This window comes from Phyllostomus hastatus, unplaced genomic scaffold (genome assembly GCF_019186645.2).
Source record: "Phyllostomus hastatus isolate PE091 unplaced genomic scaffold, TTU_PhHast_1.1 phas_contig_210, whole genome shotgun sequence".
Lineage (NCBI taxonomy): Eukaryota > Metazoa > Chordata > Mammalia > Chiroptera > Phyllostomidae > Phyllostomus > Phyllostomus hastatus.
In genome coordinates, this window is record NW_025333737.1 from 10,439,280 (window position 1) to 10,459,479 (window position 20,200).

The 20,200-nt window shown below is 43.1% G+C and overlaps 1 protein-coding gene across 10 annotated transcripts in view; it reads right to left on the reverse strand.

Moving 5' to 3' along the window:
- Positions 1 to 7,086: 7,086 nt before the first annotated feature.
- The window catches only part of KCNJ16 (potassium inwardly rectifying channel subfamily J member 16), a 71,803-nt gene continuing 58,689 nt past the window's right edge, over positions 7,087 to 20,200 (reverse strand). For 9 of the 10 annotated variants that reach the window (XM_045837499.1, XM_045837495.1, XM_045837490.1 and 6 more), the window contains one exon: positions 7,087 to 12,093. In XM_045837499.1, coding sequence (XP_045693455.1) covers positions 10,737 to 11,999 — 1,263 coding nt within the window. In that variant the 5' untranslated portion in view covers positions 12,000 to 12,093 and the 3' untranslated portion in view covers positions 7,087 to 10,736. Of the gene's footprint in view, positions 12,094 to 12,594; positions 12,732 to 20,200 lie in introns of those variants that run through there. The other variant, XM_045837497.1, reaches the window with a different exon arrangement.

The window sequence follows — 20,200 nt, forward strand, 5'->3', positions numbered from 1 at the left end:
GGCGTGGATTCGAGTATGGGTTCCGCTATTTAATAACGTGATGAAAGACAAATGTTTTCTGATTCTTAGCATCACATCGATAAAGTGGTTAGAAGAGGTACATGTGAGATTTTTCTGTTTGAAATTTTATGAGCTCCATCTCTAACTTATAGTGACATGATTCCTCTCGGTGAGACCATATTGGAACGTCTTATGAGAACATCTTCAATAAATATTAAGAATGAATACCTTTTTAAGACAATAAAAATGAAAACAGGCACCACGTATTGGCCATTTACTCTGTGCTAAGTATTATCTTAAGAACTCTCACTCACAATGTGTCCTTGGATTGTGACAACCTCATGTATGATGTAAGCACTTTTACCCCCATTTAACAGATAAGCAAACAGGCTTAGAAGTTGGAGTAGTTGCCTAAGGTACACCACTAGACATCCCCAGAGCTAGGATCTAAGCCTACATCAGCAGACTTCCTACATTTCCATCTAAATTAAATTAGAGGGTCTAATGGAGAGACACCCAAAGAAAAAGACAGAGAGACTGATATACAGAAAATGGAAATAAGGGATAGGAAGAGACTGAGAGAGACAGAGAAATTGTCAGATACAAAGACAAAGAAACAGAGACTAAGAAGCAGATGAAGAGACTCAAAACCAACTGCGGCGTGGCAGTGCCTCTGTCAGAATTTACTAAATCTTCTCCTTCTCCACACCCTCCTTATGAGGGAATTGTTGGAGCTCCATTTTTCTCCCTAAGACCTTCATCCTTGGTTAAAGCTATATCCTTGATCAGACAAGCCCCGGTAATATAAAACAGTGGCCATTAACATGCCTGAATTTGTTACCAAATATATTATGGAGTCCCTAGCAGAAGGAACACTGCAGGAAGGTGGCCAATCCTATCTATCTCTGCTCTTCACATCTGGATGCTGACATAAGTGGAATTTGGAAAACAAAAAAGTCCTTTAAACAAGTATCACGACTCTTCAAAACACACAGAAATTCTGAGGTTGTCCTGCGCATATTGATGAAGCAAATCTCTGCTCATTATAAAATGGTGTTCATTGAGCTGTTTCTATATATGCATTAATGTAATTATTCTAATATAGTCATTGATACCTAAACTCTGGCTGCTTTCTCTTGCTATAAATAGATTGCTGGATTATTTATTAGAGCTCAATGGACATGATCCAGACTACCATGTCCATATTTGCAGACAAAGAATGGCCACCCAAATGAACTCTGATTTCATCTTCTAAATACACGTTCCCCATGGAGGTAGCAAAGGAAAAGTCTACTTCATGAAGTCCCTACTTAGACCAATGGCACTTGCTGCTTTGCAGTGCGAGCAATTTTCTGACTTGAGTAGTGCCTGTTATATTTCATTCAGAGGCCTTATTGGCAATGTGATTCCCAAATAACAACCCATAGAAGTGGAGGGAAATTAAAACGGAATGGATTTACTTCATGGGGGAAAAAACAAAAAAAAAACCCCTGTGTTCCCTTGTGACCACAAGGTGGCACAATGGTGACCAAGAATGCTCAACCTCCTGATAGAATCACAATTACCAGAGGCTTTTACATAATTGTTACTATTAATAGCTGTTATTATTATCCTTATGGCATTTTAAAAAGCCAACATATCACTCTGGCCTTTGGTGAAAACGATAAAGTGCTTTTATTAATTTTTAATCTCTTCCCTTTGCTCGTCAAATCATTAATATTTTGCTTTCACCCAATTCCCAGTCCCAGGAAGGACAAGTAGGTGTGAACATTCCTCATTTTATTTATTGTCTGAAGCTGTGAAACAAAGGGTAATAACTTCGATACTATGTTATATTTCTGGAAAAAGATAGAACTTTCTGTTGTTTGATGGATCCGATGTTGCTCAGATCCACAATTTCATGACTATTCTCATACTTACCTGTAATGTAAGAATAGAAACAGCAATTCTTGGAATTTGGGGTTACAGGAAAGCTTCAGATTTGTTATCCACCAAGTGCTATCCCACTGCTGGGCCTCACAGCAGAGCTGCTGTTGAGAAGAGTGGCCCAAACGTCCCAATGTGCTGTCCAGTGATTCGTGACTGTTTGGTGTTGAGATCAGACCATGTCTCTCATGCTCGGGGGCTAGGAAACCACTAGTGTCTGGGAATGTGGGTGCTGCTGCCGTAGTCAGTTATACTTACTGGGAGGGGATAAAACAAGTAGTCACTTCTCCCAAAATGGAAATAAAACACAGGCTGGCCAAACCCACTTGTTCAGGTCACTCACTGCAGAAGTCACCCATCTGAAGATGCACCTTTAATGGTAGAACAAAGGGCTGGCACCACCCTTGACTAAAAAACATTTTCCTCCAACTTTCATAGAGTAAGTATTCTGGCATTTCATAATACTTTCCTAATCCTCACCTGAGGATATGTTTATTGATTTTAAAGAGGGAAGGAGAGAGGAAAAGCATCAATGTAAGAGAGAAACATTGATCAGTTGCCTTCTGTACACATCCCAAATGGAGATCAAACCTGCAACCCAGGTATGTACCCTGACTGGGAATCAAACCCGCAACATTTTGGTATGTAGGACAATGCTCCAACCAACTGAGCCACTCAGCCAAGGCTGGCATTTTATAAAATTTAATAGCATATCAGATGCCCTTTATTAGTTTGTCATAAATTTAGGTCACCCTCTTCAGAATTTCAGTGCTCCACTTTAGTTACTACATTTTTCACACCACCACCTGCTTCCTGCCTGTGTCATTACAAAAGCAGTATTTCATCTTTTTAAAAAATCAGACCTGTGTCACTTTTCATTCTCCTGTTTAAAATAGGCCCAGTTTTAGAAAAGGACAGTAATATAGAACTGAAAACTAAGTTCAGCAAATATTATCACTTTAACTGAATGGTTGATTTATTATCAAAGGGAGTATAAAATGTACATCACAGTTAGTTATACATTAAAGAAGAATTTTTTAAGAGCAGAAAATAACATGAAATTAGAACTCACCTGTTAAATTCAGAGAGTACCATAATTATGAGACTAGAAAAGATTGTAGTCCATTACATATGCTAATGAAAATAATATAAAAGGCCAACAAGAAACAAATAAAAAAAAGAATCAGGACTAAAAGTAGAGTGAGGGGAAAGCACTGCATTTTGTGGCTGTGAGGAATCACAGAGTGATTTAAAGTGGCATCCAGGTCATGCCGTGTTTGGGAACAGTGGGCCAGAGAGGTTGAGTGGAGTCCCCCAGCTCCTTAATGACAGTGCTGGGGACAGAATCAATGATGCTTAGGAGCAGGAAGGGGATACACTTACAGAACTAACCTCAGACATCCAGGTGAAAGCACGGGTATTTAGCAAAAAAATAATTTTGTGATAATTAGCAGAGCAGTACTGTCCTATAGCTAATAATGCTTTTGTTTTCAGATTCCTTTGAAACGTGCAATTAGCGATATATAGAGGGAAAACATGGAATATTTGTGTATCATGCAACTCCTATGCACCTGATAGTTGTGTGTGTGTGTGTGCGTATATATATCTCCACACCCATATATGGCCTGCCTTCCATATCCATGGCTTCCACTTACAGGGATTCAATCAGTCATGGACGGAAGATACTCAGAAAAAAATGTGTTGCCCTGTAGCTGATGTGTCCTCTGTAGTTAGGCCTCCAATGGCTGCATCTGAGCATGCACAGGCTTCTTTCTCATCATTATTTCCTGAACAGTATACTAGAACAGCTGCTTACATAGCATTTGCATTATATGAGGCATTAGAAGTCATCTAGAGATGATTTAAAGTACACGGGGGGATGTGCATAGGTTACATACAAACACTACCATTTTCTATAAGGGACTTGAGCATCCTCAGATTTTGGTGTCCTGGGGGTGGGGGCAGGGTCCTGGAATCAATCCCTCATGGATACCAAGGGGGATTGTATACAGATGCATGTGTGAAGCATGGGTATCTTGGGATAGCCCACAAGGTAAATATTATCAGCATTTATATTCATAAAGAAACCAAGGCTCAGTGACAGTAACAAAATTGTCCAAGTTCACATAGCTGCCAAAGGACATGCCTAGATTTGAATCCACTTGTGTCTGATTTGAAGTACATGACCCTCTCGTACTGTGCATCATACATCAGAGGCAAAGAGTTGTTCCTCCCCCATCCAGATGCATTTGATACCCTTCTGGCATGTGGAGGGGGTGACTCAGAGTCTTTGGGCGGGGGTTGCAGGAACATCATAGACCAGCAAGCTTACCCAGGCTCAACTAGCACCCAACTAGCCTGTCTGGGTTGTGATGGGCCATGTTCAGCTAATGAGCCCGCTCCTCCCAGGACCCTTCTAATTAGCCAGAACATGTTCAGAAGCTTGCACAGAATGAATGGTATTATGATATAAAGTAGTTAAGTACTTTTTGAAACAGCTTGAATTGAATGCCCAGTAGGTAGTTTACAAAAGGGGTCTCCTACATGACATGCAATCTAATTCTCCTTGGTCTGCCACTATTGACTAGGTCTCCTGTGCATCTGAGCACAGTAGAATTTTTGTTCTCAAAGCACCGTTTTGCTGAATCCTGATGCCTTGTGCAATGGAAAGGAAGTGTGGTTTACATAATCCAACGTGGGCTCGGTAAGACAGTACACAAATCATCTATGTTTGGGTGGGAATAATTTGTATTCCTTCTACTGAATGAGTTTTTTTCAATTTCCCCCTTTTTGGGCTTAAGTCAATATTGAAAGTTATGGAATATAAATTAATGGCCGAAACTCTAAAAGAGATGCAGAGTTTGCTGCTGGTAATAACACCTTCCACTTCATCAGGCCTCACATGTGCCTGGTACTGTTATAACCACTTTGCAAATGTTCTCTCACTTAATCCTTACAACAGTGTGTGTGTGGAGTGGTACTAGTATTTCCCACACTTCACAGTTGGGAAAACGGGCACAGAGGTTAAGTAAATTGCCCAGAGTCACATAGGAGGAAGATAGTATAAATAGGACCCAAGACTGGGCAGTCTGGTTACTAAGCCTGCTCTTGTGATCACGGCTTCATACAAGAAAAACCATAGAGGTGAGAACCAAGCATCGGAAATGCCAGCTAAGTTACTCCAGGTTGCACGATGAGTAAGACGAGCAGCTGTGGTCCGCCCAGTCTCCGGGACTCTCTCAGGTTGGGCTCTTTTCCTTGCAGGTCCTGCTTCAAGAATGGCCCACGTCCATGTACTACGAAAAGAGCCCGGCTCCTCATGGTGTTTGTTGGTTCCCTGAGGCTGGCACTGCCATGGGACTACAGGTTCTAGCTCCCAAGGTGAGAGGCCGGGCGCAGGCCCCACCGTGCATTAGCATTGCCCTGAAAAAAGGCGAACCTTTTCCTTTTGAATTCAATACCTTTTGTGTACATTTGCGATGAGATTATCCTCTTTGCTCTTAACAGCTCTTTTCCAGATTTTTTTACTTGCCTACACTCTAGCCTGTCTAAATAAGTAATGATAAATTAACAGTTCAGTTCAAAAAGCACCTCTAGAAAATAACAGGCTTTTATTTCATAAAGGGTCTTGAAATGAGTGCTTTTTCCCAATTAACAATTGCAGAATAAAAACATCTCAACCTCAGGCAGCATCAGAACTACTTATTGTCCATGGAGATTCAAAGCCCTGGGTTCCTCAGCAGTCCCTCCACAGCTGGGTCTCTTTGGGCACCTAAGCTGGAGGGATCCTCCTATGCAAAATGAACTCTGATTAAAGGAGCTACTGTCTGAAAACATTTTTGGTTCTGGAATTGCCTAGCTCTGTTTTTACCCTGGCCCCTAGGCCTAGCTAGCCTCCCCTCTCCAGGCAAACTGGTATCAGATAGAATCAACAGACAGCACAATAAATAATTGATCTGAAACATGTGCTTCTAATTCAAATAAAGAGCCTTTACCCATGGTGCACAGTGCACGTGATCCAAGTTATTTCATGTGGAAATTTGAAGGTTTCTGATAACTTTCTGTAAAGAAGTTTTCACAGGGTCTGAACCTCTTGGGGCTCTTTCTGTCTCAAATTCAAGTTACTCAGATAGTGATTAAGGATGTTTTATAGGCCCCTGTGGTAAATTATAGGCTAGAGAGAAAAAAAGAATTCTCTGGCTGTGTAATTTAGCAAGACTTAATCTATCTGTTTGGGTTTTCATCCTCCCGGCTCGCTGAAAACGTTACATGATGAACCTGTTTCTCCGAGGCCCACTGAGGCGCCCGAGTTCCCACGGACGGTCTGACTTCAGTGGTTACCCAGCTCAGGTTACTGTGTCCTCTTTACTTAGAAGCCCCTCCATCTCGGTCCAGCTGCTTTTTCTTGGGATGACAGACTGGAGATCCAGCATTCTTTTACTCGGCAGCATAAACCAACGGGTCCAAATAGCAAAGGGCAATAGTTTATTTACGTTTACATGTTCCTTGTTAGGTACTCAGCAACTAGGAGACTAATGAACTTCGACATGTAGCCATGTCGAATTAAGTCTCCGAACGCTACCCTAAAGATCCCCAACATTCCTGAGGAAAGGAGCACAGAGTGACATGACAGGACAAGATGCCATTTGTCCCCAGCCAAATGTCATGACCCAACAACAGAGTTGTAAGAGGACCGCACGAAGTTAGTTTCGTCAACTGGGCACAGGGAGAGAACTTGAGGATTGACTGGAACTTAACATTTTTCTTCCTGAAGAAAAGCTGTGAAGCGATGCAGACCAGGCCCGGTTTCCTGGCAACACTATGATTTTGTCTCTCCGGGAAAAGGCCCCTGTGGGAGGCCTTGCTTGCTCTCTGCCCACAGATGTATCTGAACCGAGTCTCTACGACAAGCTTTCGTTTTCAAAGACCTCAAATCCAGGAGAACCTTTGCAGAGAACTTGCCAAGCGCCTCCCCACTGTTTCCCTCTGTGTGTCTGAATTACCCCTACTGACATTCTGTGTGTGGGGCCCAAAGTTACTTTCTGCCGCAAATGGGTCATGCTGCTCCTTTAAAAATGAAAGTGAGAGAGAGAGAGAGGCCACACCAAATTTAGAACTGAGGCAGGGCTCCGTGATTTACAGAGGACCAAGGGTCGTTTCTAGAAGTTCACAAGCAAAGTTTATTTAGACACATAGGCATGTTCACACACACAAAAGGGCTTGCAGAACATTCAGAACAGAAGAACCAATGCTTATAGTCAGGGGAGCTAACAGCCTGCTTTATACAGAGAAGTTGGTTTCTAATCTTTTAAATAGGTGCAGCCCAGAGAATCTACTTTGCACAAATCCTGGCCAACTCAGAAGTAATGAAATACAAATATCTCCAGAAAGGATCTAGATTTCTTGGTAGATGTTTATACAATTGAATAAGTTGGTGTGGTTGGCCTCCCTGGGGGTGGGAAACACAGTCCCAGCAGAGTTCTGCTTTGTAGCCTGAGTCTCGGTGGATTTCAGGTCCCTAGCCCCAGTGACAGTCTCATTAAAGCACGGAGTGTCACTCTGGGAAAGGGAAGGAAGGAGCTAAAAGGCAGCAGGCCAGGCAGTCCTTTTATCAAGGTCACTCAGCCATTGGTGCCTCAGAGGGATTTCCAGGCCGAAGTAATTCTTGTGTGTTTGTTTGACAGTAATAGTGGCATTTCCTCAACTTCCCAGAAACTATGTGGTTTCCACAGAGACCCTGTCCATCCAATGTCAGGTACAAGTTGGCCCTAACATGGACATCATCTTTTCCTCGCCAGCCTTTGTTCCCTGCGGAATCGCCTTTAGGTACCCCCCTCACTGTGTCAGGAAGAAATTGCATTCACGTTTGTGCCTGCAGAAGTCTGGAGCTACGCAATCTCGGGGTGCACCCCGTTCTCCTCCTTTTCCAGCCTCCCTCAGAAGGCGTGTCCTCATTCCCATGAGTCCCACAGAAGCTGCAACTACCAAGTGTGAAGTTCAAAAGGATTGATGCAGGGAATGAAGGGCACATTCCAGTAAGTCAGCCTTTCTGAAAGATCACATCCAGAGTTCTGCTGACACCTCATGGCCCAGAACCATGTCATGGAAACATCAAACATGCCTAACCCCACTGCTGCAAGGAAGACTGAAAAGCATAGTTGACTTTTTTTTTTTAACCTGGACACATTACAGTCCCAATTGGGACGCTCTTAGAAAGACACACAGAATGAGATATTTGATGGCCTGAAAATTAAAAATATCTACCCACTGTTCTGCCTCAAGGATTAAGTATATCTGTGCAAAGACCTCATAGAGCTCGATGAATAGGTCGGTGGTCTGTGAAAATGGCACTTTCCTTCTCCATCCCTGGGCTCCCTCATGTGCCCTATGGACAGGATACAGCACGGAGTGAAACCAATGCCTTGATGCCACGGTTGGTTTTCCACCGAAGTTCACTGAATAATTTCATCTTTAGGGAGAAGTCAAGAAAGAATAGTCGACCTACTTCTCCTCACTGACACAGCATTTGATGCCAGAAAGGCCGTTTTGCACAGCGTCTTCTTGCAGTGCTGACAGAGCACTTAATTGCAATTCAGATACAGCTGTTCGACAAGCTGTCCCAAACCCAGGAGGACGGCTGGTAGTTCTGCCTGCATTCTAATTCTATGAGAAAAGGATGTCATTGCTGTGCATCACACCCGCTGCTGACCTCAGCGGCGGAGCTCACACCACCTGGAACGCAGGCATACGTACACACTTTCTGTGTTATTTGGGGGATCTTTATTATCAAGTAACTCCTTGGGGTGTCAAAGCATGTTATAAACTCTAAACAGAAAATAAGAGATAAATGCTACATGGGAATGCCAGGTTTACATTCTATTCTGGGTAAGAGAATTTGACAACAGAATGTACTTATTGAACATTGGTGTCTCTACTGCAGTGCTCACACAGTAAGGTTGTGGGTAGACAGAGTCCAGGAACCAAAGGAAAGCAAAACAACATGAGTAGATGGTAGTAGGCAAAAAAATGCATTATTTGTCTCTCCAACATTAAGCATCAAGACAGTTTTGCAACCTGTGGCCTGAACAAATCTCTCATCCATGAAAAAAACAGAAATAAAAATTTTGCACGTGTTCAGTTACAAAGTAACTTTGTTGCTCACAGGCAAAAGAAAGAATGAAGGGAAGGAAGGAGGGAAGGTAGGGAGGGAGAGAGGAAAGAGGAAGGCAAAAAAGAGAAAAAAAGAAGAAAAACACTTTATATACCTATGTATTTTACTTCTATTGGTCATCTTGGAGTATGTAATTTAGTTCAATTTACCTGTGTGCTTTAATTTAAATAGAAAGAGAGAGGAAGATTTCAAAAAGCCAGAACTATGTGTGTTTATGTATTTAAATAAAATAAATAAAAATCTACAGCATATATTGATTGCCAACTCAAAAACAATGTTAAAAAATATAGATAATTCTGAATGTAGCTAATAACTCCAACTTATAAAGCAAAGTGACTCTTCATCACAGGTGACTGAATCTGTATTTAAAGTAGTCATGATTAACATCTTTTAAAACATGGAAATAAAATATACAGATGTACCCCATGTCTTCAAATTTAAGCAATTTTATAACCCTCAGCTTCTCCATTTAATAACTTGCATTAAATTCCTTAATTATATTTTCCAAAATCTTCAGTTTAAATGATTGTTCTAAATTCCATAGAAAATTTTATTAAAATCCACAGTTTAAGGTATTTATGTTTTGTAAAGTGATCAAGACAGGCAGCATCATACCTGCTTCTGGGTGCAAATAATACCTTTTCCCTTGCCTCCCCCAACCCCTGAGAAAAGAAAGGTTCCATCCCTCACAGAGCCAGTCCAAGAGGCTGTACTTTAGGACACCGCACGCCTTTCTTCCCCAGCGGCCCCAGTATGTTTACAGCTGCTGTCTGCTCCCTCCCCCCGTCTCCACGATCCTGTTCCCTCACCCTGTCTTTGGGGAAGGTGGGAGGTGGGCATAAAATGCCTGCTTGTCAAACCTACCAAGGTCAGGGTTGCTTTATTTCTGCCCTTCCTGGCTGGAGTCAACCAAGGCACCTGAGAGAAATACTGCTCTAAATAATACCACCTTTTCTTCTGCCTCCTGGGTTAGAGGAAAAATGGCTTCTAGCACTCACCGACCATTACCTGGGCAAGGGGCTGTGGAGGAGCCATCTGAATTGGTGGCACTGCCTATTTCTCACAGTCACCGACTCTTCTTACTGATGCTAAGACACAATGAGGGCACACAAAGGGACTCGGATGGAAAAATTGATGTCACACTTAAATATCTCAACATTGCAACCTACTAAATACATGTGCTTCATATCTTGGTTAGATGATATGATTTTTTATAGGAAGCCACTCGTTATACTACCAATTTTGATACATTAAAATTACTATTGATGCTGATTGTCTATTCTACTTTTTATGTACTCTAGCATCTTACCTTTCTTCCCAATTATTGAATATTACACCTGCAATTCAAGATACAAGTCGATGGAATAATAAAAGCAGGTGAAATTCATACGAGTCAATCAGACTCTTATGAATTATATTAGTAGCATCCCTAATACAAAATTTGCTAGCAAAAAAAAGTGTAAATGATGGGCCCTATGTAATTTTTAGATTATCTTTTGTCAAGTTTTACCTGTTCTTCTGACTCCCCATCAGCATCGCACAGAACTATAACATTCTTTTAAAGCCCTTTTCATTACTAAAACTTGCCTTAAGGTAATTACTAGATAGTAAAATGATTAAGTGCAATTACAGTGTGTGACTACATCTGGGATTCTACAGAGATTCTGTTTAAAGTCAGGAGAGCTTTCTGATAAGGTGCTTCCTTACACTCATCGATGGCGGAGGTGGAGGTCTCCTCCGGACCTTCACAGCTGTTGACAATGGCAACTGCACTAAATGACCTTCTTCTGACCTTGGTTTCCGACACGCCGCCAGATCCTCTGACTGGGGGAGCCTTTTCTATGTTGTGGAGCTGCTGGTCTTTCCAGTCCAGTTGTTTGGCACTGCAAAAGGGCGCGTACACCTCAACGCTGCTCTCAAACTGTAAGCAGTTCACTTTGTAGTACTTTCTCTTCACTTCCAAGACATCATTGAACCTGTGGCCCCAGAGAATTTCCCGGGGAACGTAGGAACTCCTGGATTGGTGGGAAGTCCCCGTGGAGTCCCCGGTATAGATGAATGTCACCAAAATCTCAAAGTTATCTTTGGCCACTGCTTTCCGGTCAAGGGCATACAGAGGGCTCTCGTGGTCAATTTCATGAACAATAGTCACCGGTGTGACGAGGATGATCTGGTCGTTGACCAGCTTCAGGTCTTTGAACGCCATGGTCATGCGCCCTTCGCTGTCCTCCGAGTAGCGGAGGAGCTGGGCGCGAACCGTGCCTTCCACCACGTGGTTGGGTCGGAAGTCCCCGATGCGCCACATGAGGCAGAGCTTCCCGTCTCTCATGCCGATGAGCGCGAAGTAGCTGAAGCGGATGGTCTGGGCCCGCTTGCGCGCGGTTGCCATCTTGGCCAGCGCGGCCCCGATGATGAAGGTGTTGATGATGCAGCTGAGGATGGACTGCAGGATCACCGTGAGCACGGCCACCGAGCACTCCTCCGTGACGCAGCGGTACCCGTAGCCGATGGTGGTCTGGGTCTCCAGGGAGAACAGGAAGGCCCCCGTGAAAGAATGGACGTTGTCGACGCAGGGCGTGATGTCTGGATTGTTTAACAGGTCTCCGTGATGCAAGGCTATGAGCCAAAAGATCGAGCCAAATATCAACCAGGAGAGAATGTAGGACAGAGAGAATATCACGAACATGTGGCGCCACTTGGTGTCCACGAGGGTGGTGAAGATGTCCACCACGTAGCTGCCCCACTCTCCGAAAATGTGCTTGAAGTACACGTTGCAGCTGCCGTCCTTGTGCAGCAGGCGCCTGCGGGCTCGCCGCTTCTCGGCGAGCAGGTGCTCCGGCGGGTACCCGGGGTACTTGGGGTCCACGTTCACGATCGGGTAGCTGCTGCCGTAGTAGCTCATTCTCTCCTGCGCCCTGCGGGCATCCAGCTGACTCCTGTCACCGAAATGGGTCTCTGCGCCTTGCTTTCTGTTGGTTTGGGTTTCCAGTTAAAACCTGAAAAAAAAGAAAAGAAAAGAAAATTAAACTCACTTTAACTCTAGCTTTCATCTCCATCTTAATAGCAATTTGCCGAATGCGAAAGCAATTTTATGCCACTTGAAATAGCCGACTTCATTGGAACGACAGAGGCTCTCAGTATTGATTACTCATTTCAGTTTAGGATTCAATGCAGTCATTATGGGAACAAAATATGAATTAGAGAAAATAACCTTTTTATAAATGCATGAAGCTTGAGTAAACACGATGATTATCCCAAATGAAGCATCACTACTGTTTCTGAACTAACCTAAAAAAATACCTTTTTTTTTTGTAGACTCTTCTGGCATGAGGGCATTTAGAAAACAAAATAATCTATAATATAAAAAGGCAGAATAGAATTCAGATATTTATCTAGAAGTCTTACAACCTTTCTACCTGTTTAAATAAAATGGTTTTCCCTAAAAGAAGGAGGCATTGAAGAGTTTCTATCTTCATGCGAAAATGTAACTTACATACTGGTCGCTATAACATAGTCCCTCGCCTTTAGCACCTGTTGCTTCCTCTCTCCTCCACGGAGGTTGTTCTTCCTTGCGTGCTTCCCAGGACCGGGCAGAGCTGATTGGAACACTATTTCAGATTCAACTCCTTTACCCCAGCTCTACCTTTAGTCTTGAGAGGAAAAAAATATCTTTCTTAACCCCAGAGGAGTTAAAACCACTCCCAGTTAGGCTGTCAGTAAGGTATAAAATTGCTTGTGCCTTTGTCTCACAACATCCATCTTTTCTTTCTTTCTTTTTTTCTTTTTGGCACTGGAGGCTCTTCTCTGTACTTCTGAATAGAAGCCCCAAAATTTGCCAAAGTTGCTAATCTTATTGCCCTCTTAAAGGGAGCATACTTCCAATGGACCCCTCCCTCCTGCTTTTCAGTCCTGTCTCTGATGTGTCCACGGCCATCCTGAAGCAAAGCCATCTTTGTCCCTCCAAATTCACTCTGCAAAAATATTAAGGCAGAACATACAGTTCTTAATGCCTTTAGCATTTCATGGTCTAGGCTAAAGTCTGAAAGCAAGTTTTAAAAAATCAATGTTAAACAATCTTTAGTTACTTCTATGCAAAATTAAGAATTCACTGCAGCCCAGTATTAATGGTTTAGTAATTATTCGAGAATGTTTTCCACACAGTCTACCTGTGCTGGGTGCCGGGAGGGAGCACAAGAAGAAGGTGACACTTCAGAGATCCTGCGACTCTGCAGCACTGATCGATGCAGTCGGAGTAATTACTATTCCTGACATTGAGACCCCCGACACACTTGAAACCAACCAAGGAAACTGATCACTAAATACTTATCCAGCCTGCCTTCTAGCTGCAAAAGAGAGGAAATAGTTAATTTCCCTCCAGTCAGAAGGCATCGTTTTTCCTCCTCTCCAGGGATCAGGCCCACGTTACAATAAACACTTTGTTTGGTGGACCACTGTGAGGATGGACACTCGGCCAGAAAATCCCACAGGGCACGTAGGAGTTTCTCTCTGTCCAGCTCTCTGCCGGGGCCATGCCGCCCACCCTCCTGCAGATCTGCTTTTGAGTAGTTGGCCTCTCCTTTGTTGACCCTTCATTGTGTTTTGGGGTGACAGTCGTATAAATTCAGGACGTGACCCAAGGCTGAGAAAATGCTTACTGGAATGTTGAATGGCAGATATTTCCAACAAAGTTTGTCCACAACATATATCATTCCCTGTAGGTTCCAGACTGACGTCCCAGTTTCCACTCTCTCGCCTGGTCATTGGAGGCAGGAGAATGGAGCCAATTATAATCAAAGACCCATATGATTTGAAACTCAAAAGCGTATTTGGAGATAGGATTGTTTTCTTACTGAACACTTCCAACCCAGTTCCTTAAAGGGACCTGCACCAACCGTGGGAGTGCGAGAATGAGAAAAGCACAGTTCATAAATCAAGAGCTACTGTGTGACTGTGATCTTTTCTGCTGCCAACAGAAAAATGATTTTTATTTGAAATGGCATTTGGTTGGCATCACTTTCAATTCCAGAGGTGCCAACAACTTTTATAAATAAGCCAGTTTAAAAACACCTGCGTTAGTATGCTAATTGGCAAATGAATCTTCAATTAAGACAAGCAACAAGTGAGCAAATTTGAGGATGTGGAAAGTTTCTGAATCATGTAACAATTTCAAGGATACAAGTGAGAATTCTGCCCCAAACGCACCACATTCTCTGCTGTGGTTCCTTACTGGGGTTGTTCCTTTTCACTTTCCAGAGAAAAGTTTTGAGATTTTGATTAGGTGCACTCACTTTATTCTTAGATTAGGTTAGGTGCACTCATCTATTGTTAGATTTTCCAACCCTATAAAGGATGCATTTTCTAAAAGGCTGTTGTTTTTAAGCTAAATGATAGAATATAAGCAAAAATTTTTCTTCAGTCTTAACCATTTTCAGGCTGCTTGATGAGTGAAGAAGTTTATGGAGGCTGTTTCGCCAAAATGGCTAGACAAAATAAGTATGTAGTAATCTGCTTCATATATTACCTTAATTAGAACAGTGTTCCAATTGTTTACCATTAAATAATAGAAGACAAGACTTGTTGATTGACTGGTAGTCTATAATGTTTGTGTTTCTCAGGATTAAAACTGGCTTTCAAAGTTCCTTCAAGCCTCCATAATCACCTTGTCACCATCCATTCCATCGTGGAAAAGCATTTGTGATATTCTTACTGCTGAATTTCTTTTTTGCATTTTGTGCTCCTTGCTCTCTGGAAAGAGATGGCGGTCGTTGTATTGGTTGTAAAATTCTTTTAAAAAATGGAAGTTTGATCATTGTAATTTCAAAATTGTGGAGTATAGAGTTGACAAGTAAATGCTGAATCGGGTAAGGTCCCCCTTCTTCACCAGGTTCAAACTGTTTCTCTGGGTGATTAATGGCAAAGGTAGAAAAAGGACCACAATTTCTTGGCTGTGACATGAAGCGCTTTTCTCAGTGCAGCCAGGGCAAGAGACAGAGCGCAGTCTGTCTCAGAGCGCAGTCGGGAGGCTGGGGGTTCCTGGGAAGGCGACAGAAGCCATGATAATTTGCAAAGACACTTAGGACAGCGCTTCGGCAAGATGACCCCATTCACTGCCACCCACGGAGACAGAGGAACTTAGAGGGGACTGCTGACCCCATCCTGACAGTGACTTTCCTCAGAAGTTCTTTCTTTTATTAAGTTCAGACATTTAAAAAAAATTTCTTAATGTACTTCGACCGGTGAGATTGGATATTTGTCCTCAGTTTCCTAGATCTTTGTATGACTCCAAGGAGAAACCTTTACTGATTCGGTATATTTCAAATATGCAACACACATGACAGGGAACATTTTCAGCAAAACAAGTAAGTAACACCCTGTGGATTTGTCTCCGACTCTCGATGCGCAAACGTGCCTCCGTTGGACTCACCAGTTTCGAAGCAACCTCTCTACCGTTTTGCCTCAGCTTCTCAAATTCAGCTGTTTACCAAGCAGACTACTCGTGTGGATAATTCTTCAAGCTTAAGCTTTTCATTAGCATGTTGAGGGCACAACACAATGGTTAAGACTTTATAATCCTCTGTCGCTTTGATAATAAAATTTGATCTTCTCTCTAGACCTACTTAATATAAACACCATCATAGTAACCACAAATAATGGCCTCAAGTATGATGAATTCATTTTATGAATGCCAACAGCCTTTCAGATTCACCAGTATCTTTTTTATAATGCAAATGACTTATGTGAAGTCGTCACTGGTAATCAAGTTACTTGCCTGGCGACTTTTAGGCCAGATAAATTGTACTGGGAACTTGAGAGTGATGGGGTAGAGAGCAGGAAAGATGGCCTAAATTCCATGTGCAGGTCACTGTCCTTGAGAACAGGCTTGGGTGGAGCTTTGTAGTACGTGGGGAGGGGCACTCGAGGGTCAGAGAGAAGGTGTGGTCAGGTGACACACAGGGGTGGGCTCTGGTTGCTGAGCAGGGAAGAAAGGGGGTGTTAATGAGATGCAACAGAACCCAAACAAGTTAGGTTATTTTGCTCAAAACTCGTCCTACCACTCGTTGCCTTGGAATTATGCCTGAGCCTTATCTTGCCTGGAATCCTCCTGAGACTTTCAGGCACACTTAGGTGGAGCCTGCCATTCAGCCACAAACACCTGCTTCACCCCGTACCTGCTGTCCACCCTTCTCCAAGTACTCTCAGTCTCCCGAACTGCACAAAGTTTCTCCTTGGCTGACAAACCCATGGGGTTCTCATGTGTCCTTCTCAGCTACTGTCATCCCCAGAGCAGGCTTGGGTTTTACCAGTGTCCATGGATTTTACCTTTTTCCTGATACAACCTGATCATTTCTCCTTCTCAATCAACTTCAGAAAGTTTCATGACACTTAATGATAAAGAGGGACATGTAATGTGTTATGAGCAAACAACTAGACTGGCAGCTGGTGCTGGGGAGGAGAAGCAGAGGCCCCGAGTTGCTAGGAACTTTATCTGGAGACCCTTTTAGGAGCCAGCTTTTCCTGAAATAATAGCTCTATCCCAGTCATGAACCCTGCCTCACCCCAAATGATGCTGTGTTTTATAAAGGAGGAGAAATGTGGAGGCTGGAATGACGTTTCTTCATTTTCTGGATGTCGACATAGTACCAAAGTAACGTGAGTTATGATACTAAATTATTCTGGTTCAGACATTAAGTTACCTTAATAAGAAGTAGTCTGAAATGCAATGATTTTTTGTTTTGTTTTGTTTCGTTTTTGTACAGAACCCAAGCATCGGGCAGCAGATTCCAGGTCCAGGTCAGTCCTCACGCTCCCGTGTCAGGTCGCTTGTCTCGCACCTCAGTGTCTTCCTCCATGAAATGGGGTGACACCTGCCTCGCTGAGGTACTGGGAGGCTGAATGAGATAATCAGTGGGAAGCTATCTCTTGCTGTGCTGAGCACATAGTCGTGACTCCATAAATAAATGTTCCTCAAATTCGAGTCCCGTGAGGACTCAGTTTCCCCCTCTGTAAAATATCACAGCGTCTGTTTAAACCCTCTCAAAGAGCTTTCCACTTGTGTGGCAGGAAGGCAGAAACTATGTGGTCCCCAAAAGATATTTTTATTTAAGTTCAGGGGTTCCTGCCACTAAGCCACCGGGCTACTTCTCTGTCCTTCCACTCCCTCCCCTAACCCCCAGGAATGGGGTCTTTTCCTTTCCTATTTACAGTTTTAACAAATAAGAGATCCCCTATTCCTTGTTCCCAGCATGCAGGCATGTACCGCACACACATACACTTTCAACTTAGTTTAAGAATTTTATTGCAAAAAATAATAATAATTTTATTGCTATTTACTCTGAGCAACGAGCCTAAAAGGAGCAACACGGACACTTGGCAGATTTAAGAAGTTAAAGAAATTCACAAGGTAATTATTGTGGCTGGAAAAATGGACCTATGGAAAGTAACGTCACAGGGCGATCTGATCATAAATTCCTGACTGGGCAGGTCATGGTGAGCAGTCACGTCCTGCGCCCAAAATGTTTTGGTAAAAGGTCTATCTTTGCCTTAAGCCAGCCCTGCCTATTATTCTTGTGCATCTGGGTTAACACACCTTTGCAGTGCCAGAAGTAATAGCCCTGGGAGCGGGTATTAACCCTCAAGAGAGTACGTGATCTTGTTAACCGTTAACCATCCTGTAATTTAATGCCTGCCTTGCTTTCTCCCACTGCCGTGGAAATTCCCTCCATGATTTCAAGCGAAGAAAAGAAGCTGTAGAACGGTTATTCTCTGGAGCGTTTGAGATCTGGCTCCCCTGCATATATCGTCAGTTTGGCTCAAATAAACTCATAAAAATGTTTGAACATTTCTTATGTCCACATCATCATGCTTATTCTTTGTCTTAAAAGCTATGTACATGTTGTACTAAGATGGCTCTGAAGGTTTCTCTTATCTTGAAAATCAGCCTGCCCGTCCCTGTCTTGGAAGCACGCCAGCCCCAGCTGCTGAGAATCTACCTGGTGCTGAATCTGGGCGGGTGCAGAAGCTAAATGCCATGAGATCTCAGGTCCCTTTAAGAGACCAGAGCTCAATTTCCCTTTGTTGTATAAGGAACGTACTTTCCCAAAGGCTTCTAAAATTGGAGAATTTATGACTGATTGTTTACTTGTTTGGTTTTTATTCATTTTTTAAAATGGAGCTCCTATCGTGTGCCAAGCCCGCCCATCTTTAGGAATCAGTGAACAGAGTCCCACCTGTATGGAATTTGCGCTTGAGAGTTGGACACCAATACACAGGAAAACAATAAAATGAGATCATTGCTGATCACAGCAAGTGCCAAGGAGAAAGCAAATGAAGTAGTGATGTGGAGAAGGGCCCGAGCAGGGGTGAGGGTGCCACTTAACAAGGGCGGTCAGGGGAAGCTCAGCCCAGGACCCAGCAGTCACGCCCAGGCTTCACTTCTCTTGGCCCCAGCCTTGGGCAAGCACTCTCAGCTCTGGCTTGGTTCTCCGTCCTGTTTGTTTGTGGGAGGCACAGTCACTAGCTGGTTGTTAAGGCGCTTGCTATTTATAGGTGTGATTTGGCTGTGCCGTCCTTTGTTCTAAGCTAATTTTAAGGCCTGGTTCTCACAAGAACCTAGCATTACAGGAACTCATCTGCATTTTATCACTGAATTCAGCCTCTCCTGATCAGGTGAAAACCTGGTTTCCCCTGGTTTATAGAATAGCCTTCTAACTCCTTTCTTGCCACTTTCATCCACTGTGATTATTTTAACCTGAAATGGAAATAGGCCTCCCGCTACCATGAGGAGCAGGCCAAGCCCCACCTGGTCCTGTAATCCCATGGTTGAAGGGTGGGAATAGGGAAATCAAAACCTTGGATCTTAGCTGTACGGTATCAGCACTTTAGCACTATCTTTAAGCTTCTCTGTATTTATTTAAAACATAGGGACAATAGTTGACATCTTAAAAGGTTTCTGTAAGGAATAAATGAGTAATATAAAAGAGTACAAAGGCTAGCACTCTGAGAGCTCTCATCATGTATGGTCTTCCTTTAACTCTTAATTTGAATAAATATTCGTGATCTGTTTCTACCTAGTCTGGGAGAGATGGATAACTGAGCCACAACCTGTAAGACTGATAGGACTTAATTAAATAAGAAGAAAAAGAGTTTCCCAGGCAGAGGAACAGCATTTGCAAAGGCTCTGTGACTCACGGAGGCACAGAGAATGTTTTCCAAAGAACTGAAATTAAGGCAGAGGTTGGGCATCAGGGGAAGCCAAACCTGGAAAGGGAGATAAAGGCAGGACATAAATGACCTACAGATTTGGGTCTTTCTCCCAAGAACAGTGAAAGCAATGGGAGGATCCCAACCAAGGTCATGGCATGATAAAGTTTGCATTTTTAAAAGATCACTCTGACCATCCAGTGGGAAGTTGGTTGGAGAAATTTAAAGCAGACTTGGCAGAGATAAACCAGGAAGGTATTTCAATGATCAGGTAAGAGGTGGTGGTAGCTGGGGTTAGGATGATGCCAGTGGAGGTGGCAGAAGCCGCCTGTCACTACAGTGTTTCTTCACCCTGCATCTGGAGCAGGGTCATGTGAGCTTAGAGTGGCCAGTAAGAACCTCAGAAACAAGACTTTGCTTCTTGAGGAAGTGGCACTGGGCTCTGGATCCTGTCATTCTGTGCACCTACAAGGACTCAGGAGGCCAGTGGTGTGGTGGTACAGCTAAGTTTCCCTGGAGAAGGATACAAGTCACAGCTCCTAGAGAGACCACCCTTAGATAAAATTTTGTCTTGCCTCTTATTTGTGCTCAAATCAGGTTCTTTTTCTTCATCCTTCCTTTGAGGCTGTAAGTTACCTGATACCTTTCAATAATATTTTCTTCTGCTTGTGTTAACAAAGGCTAGTGGTTTTTTTGCTTGAAACAGAGAAAATGAAGTTAAAATTCAGTTTAATATGGATGAGTGTGGTCTAGTCATTCTCCTTTACTCCTATCACGTAAACTAGGTGCAAGTCTTGTTGGTTCAACTTCATTCCAATCATGCATCATCACAGTTAAAATCCCCACATCGTCAGTGGACCAGGTCTTCAAAGGACCATGGCCCCCTGAAAGAGCTCTTTCTGC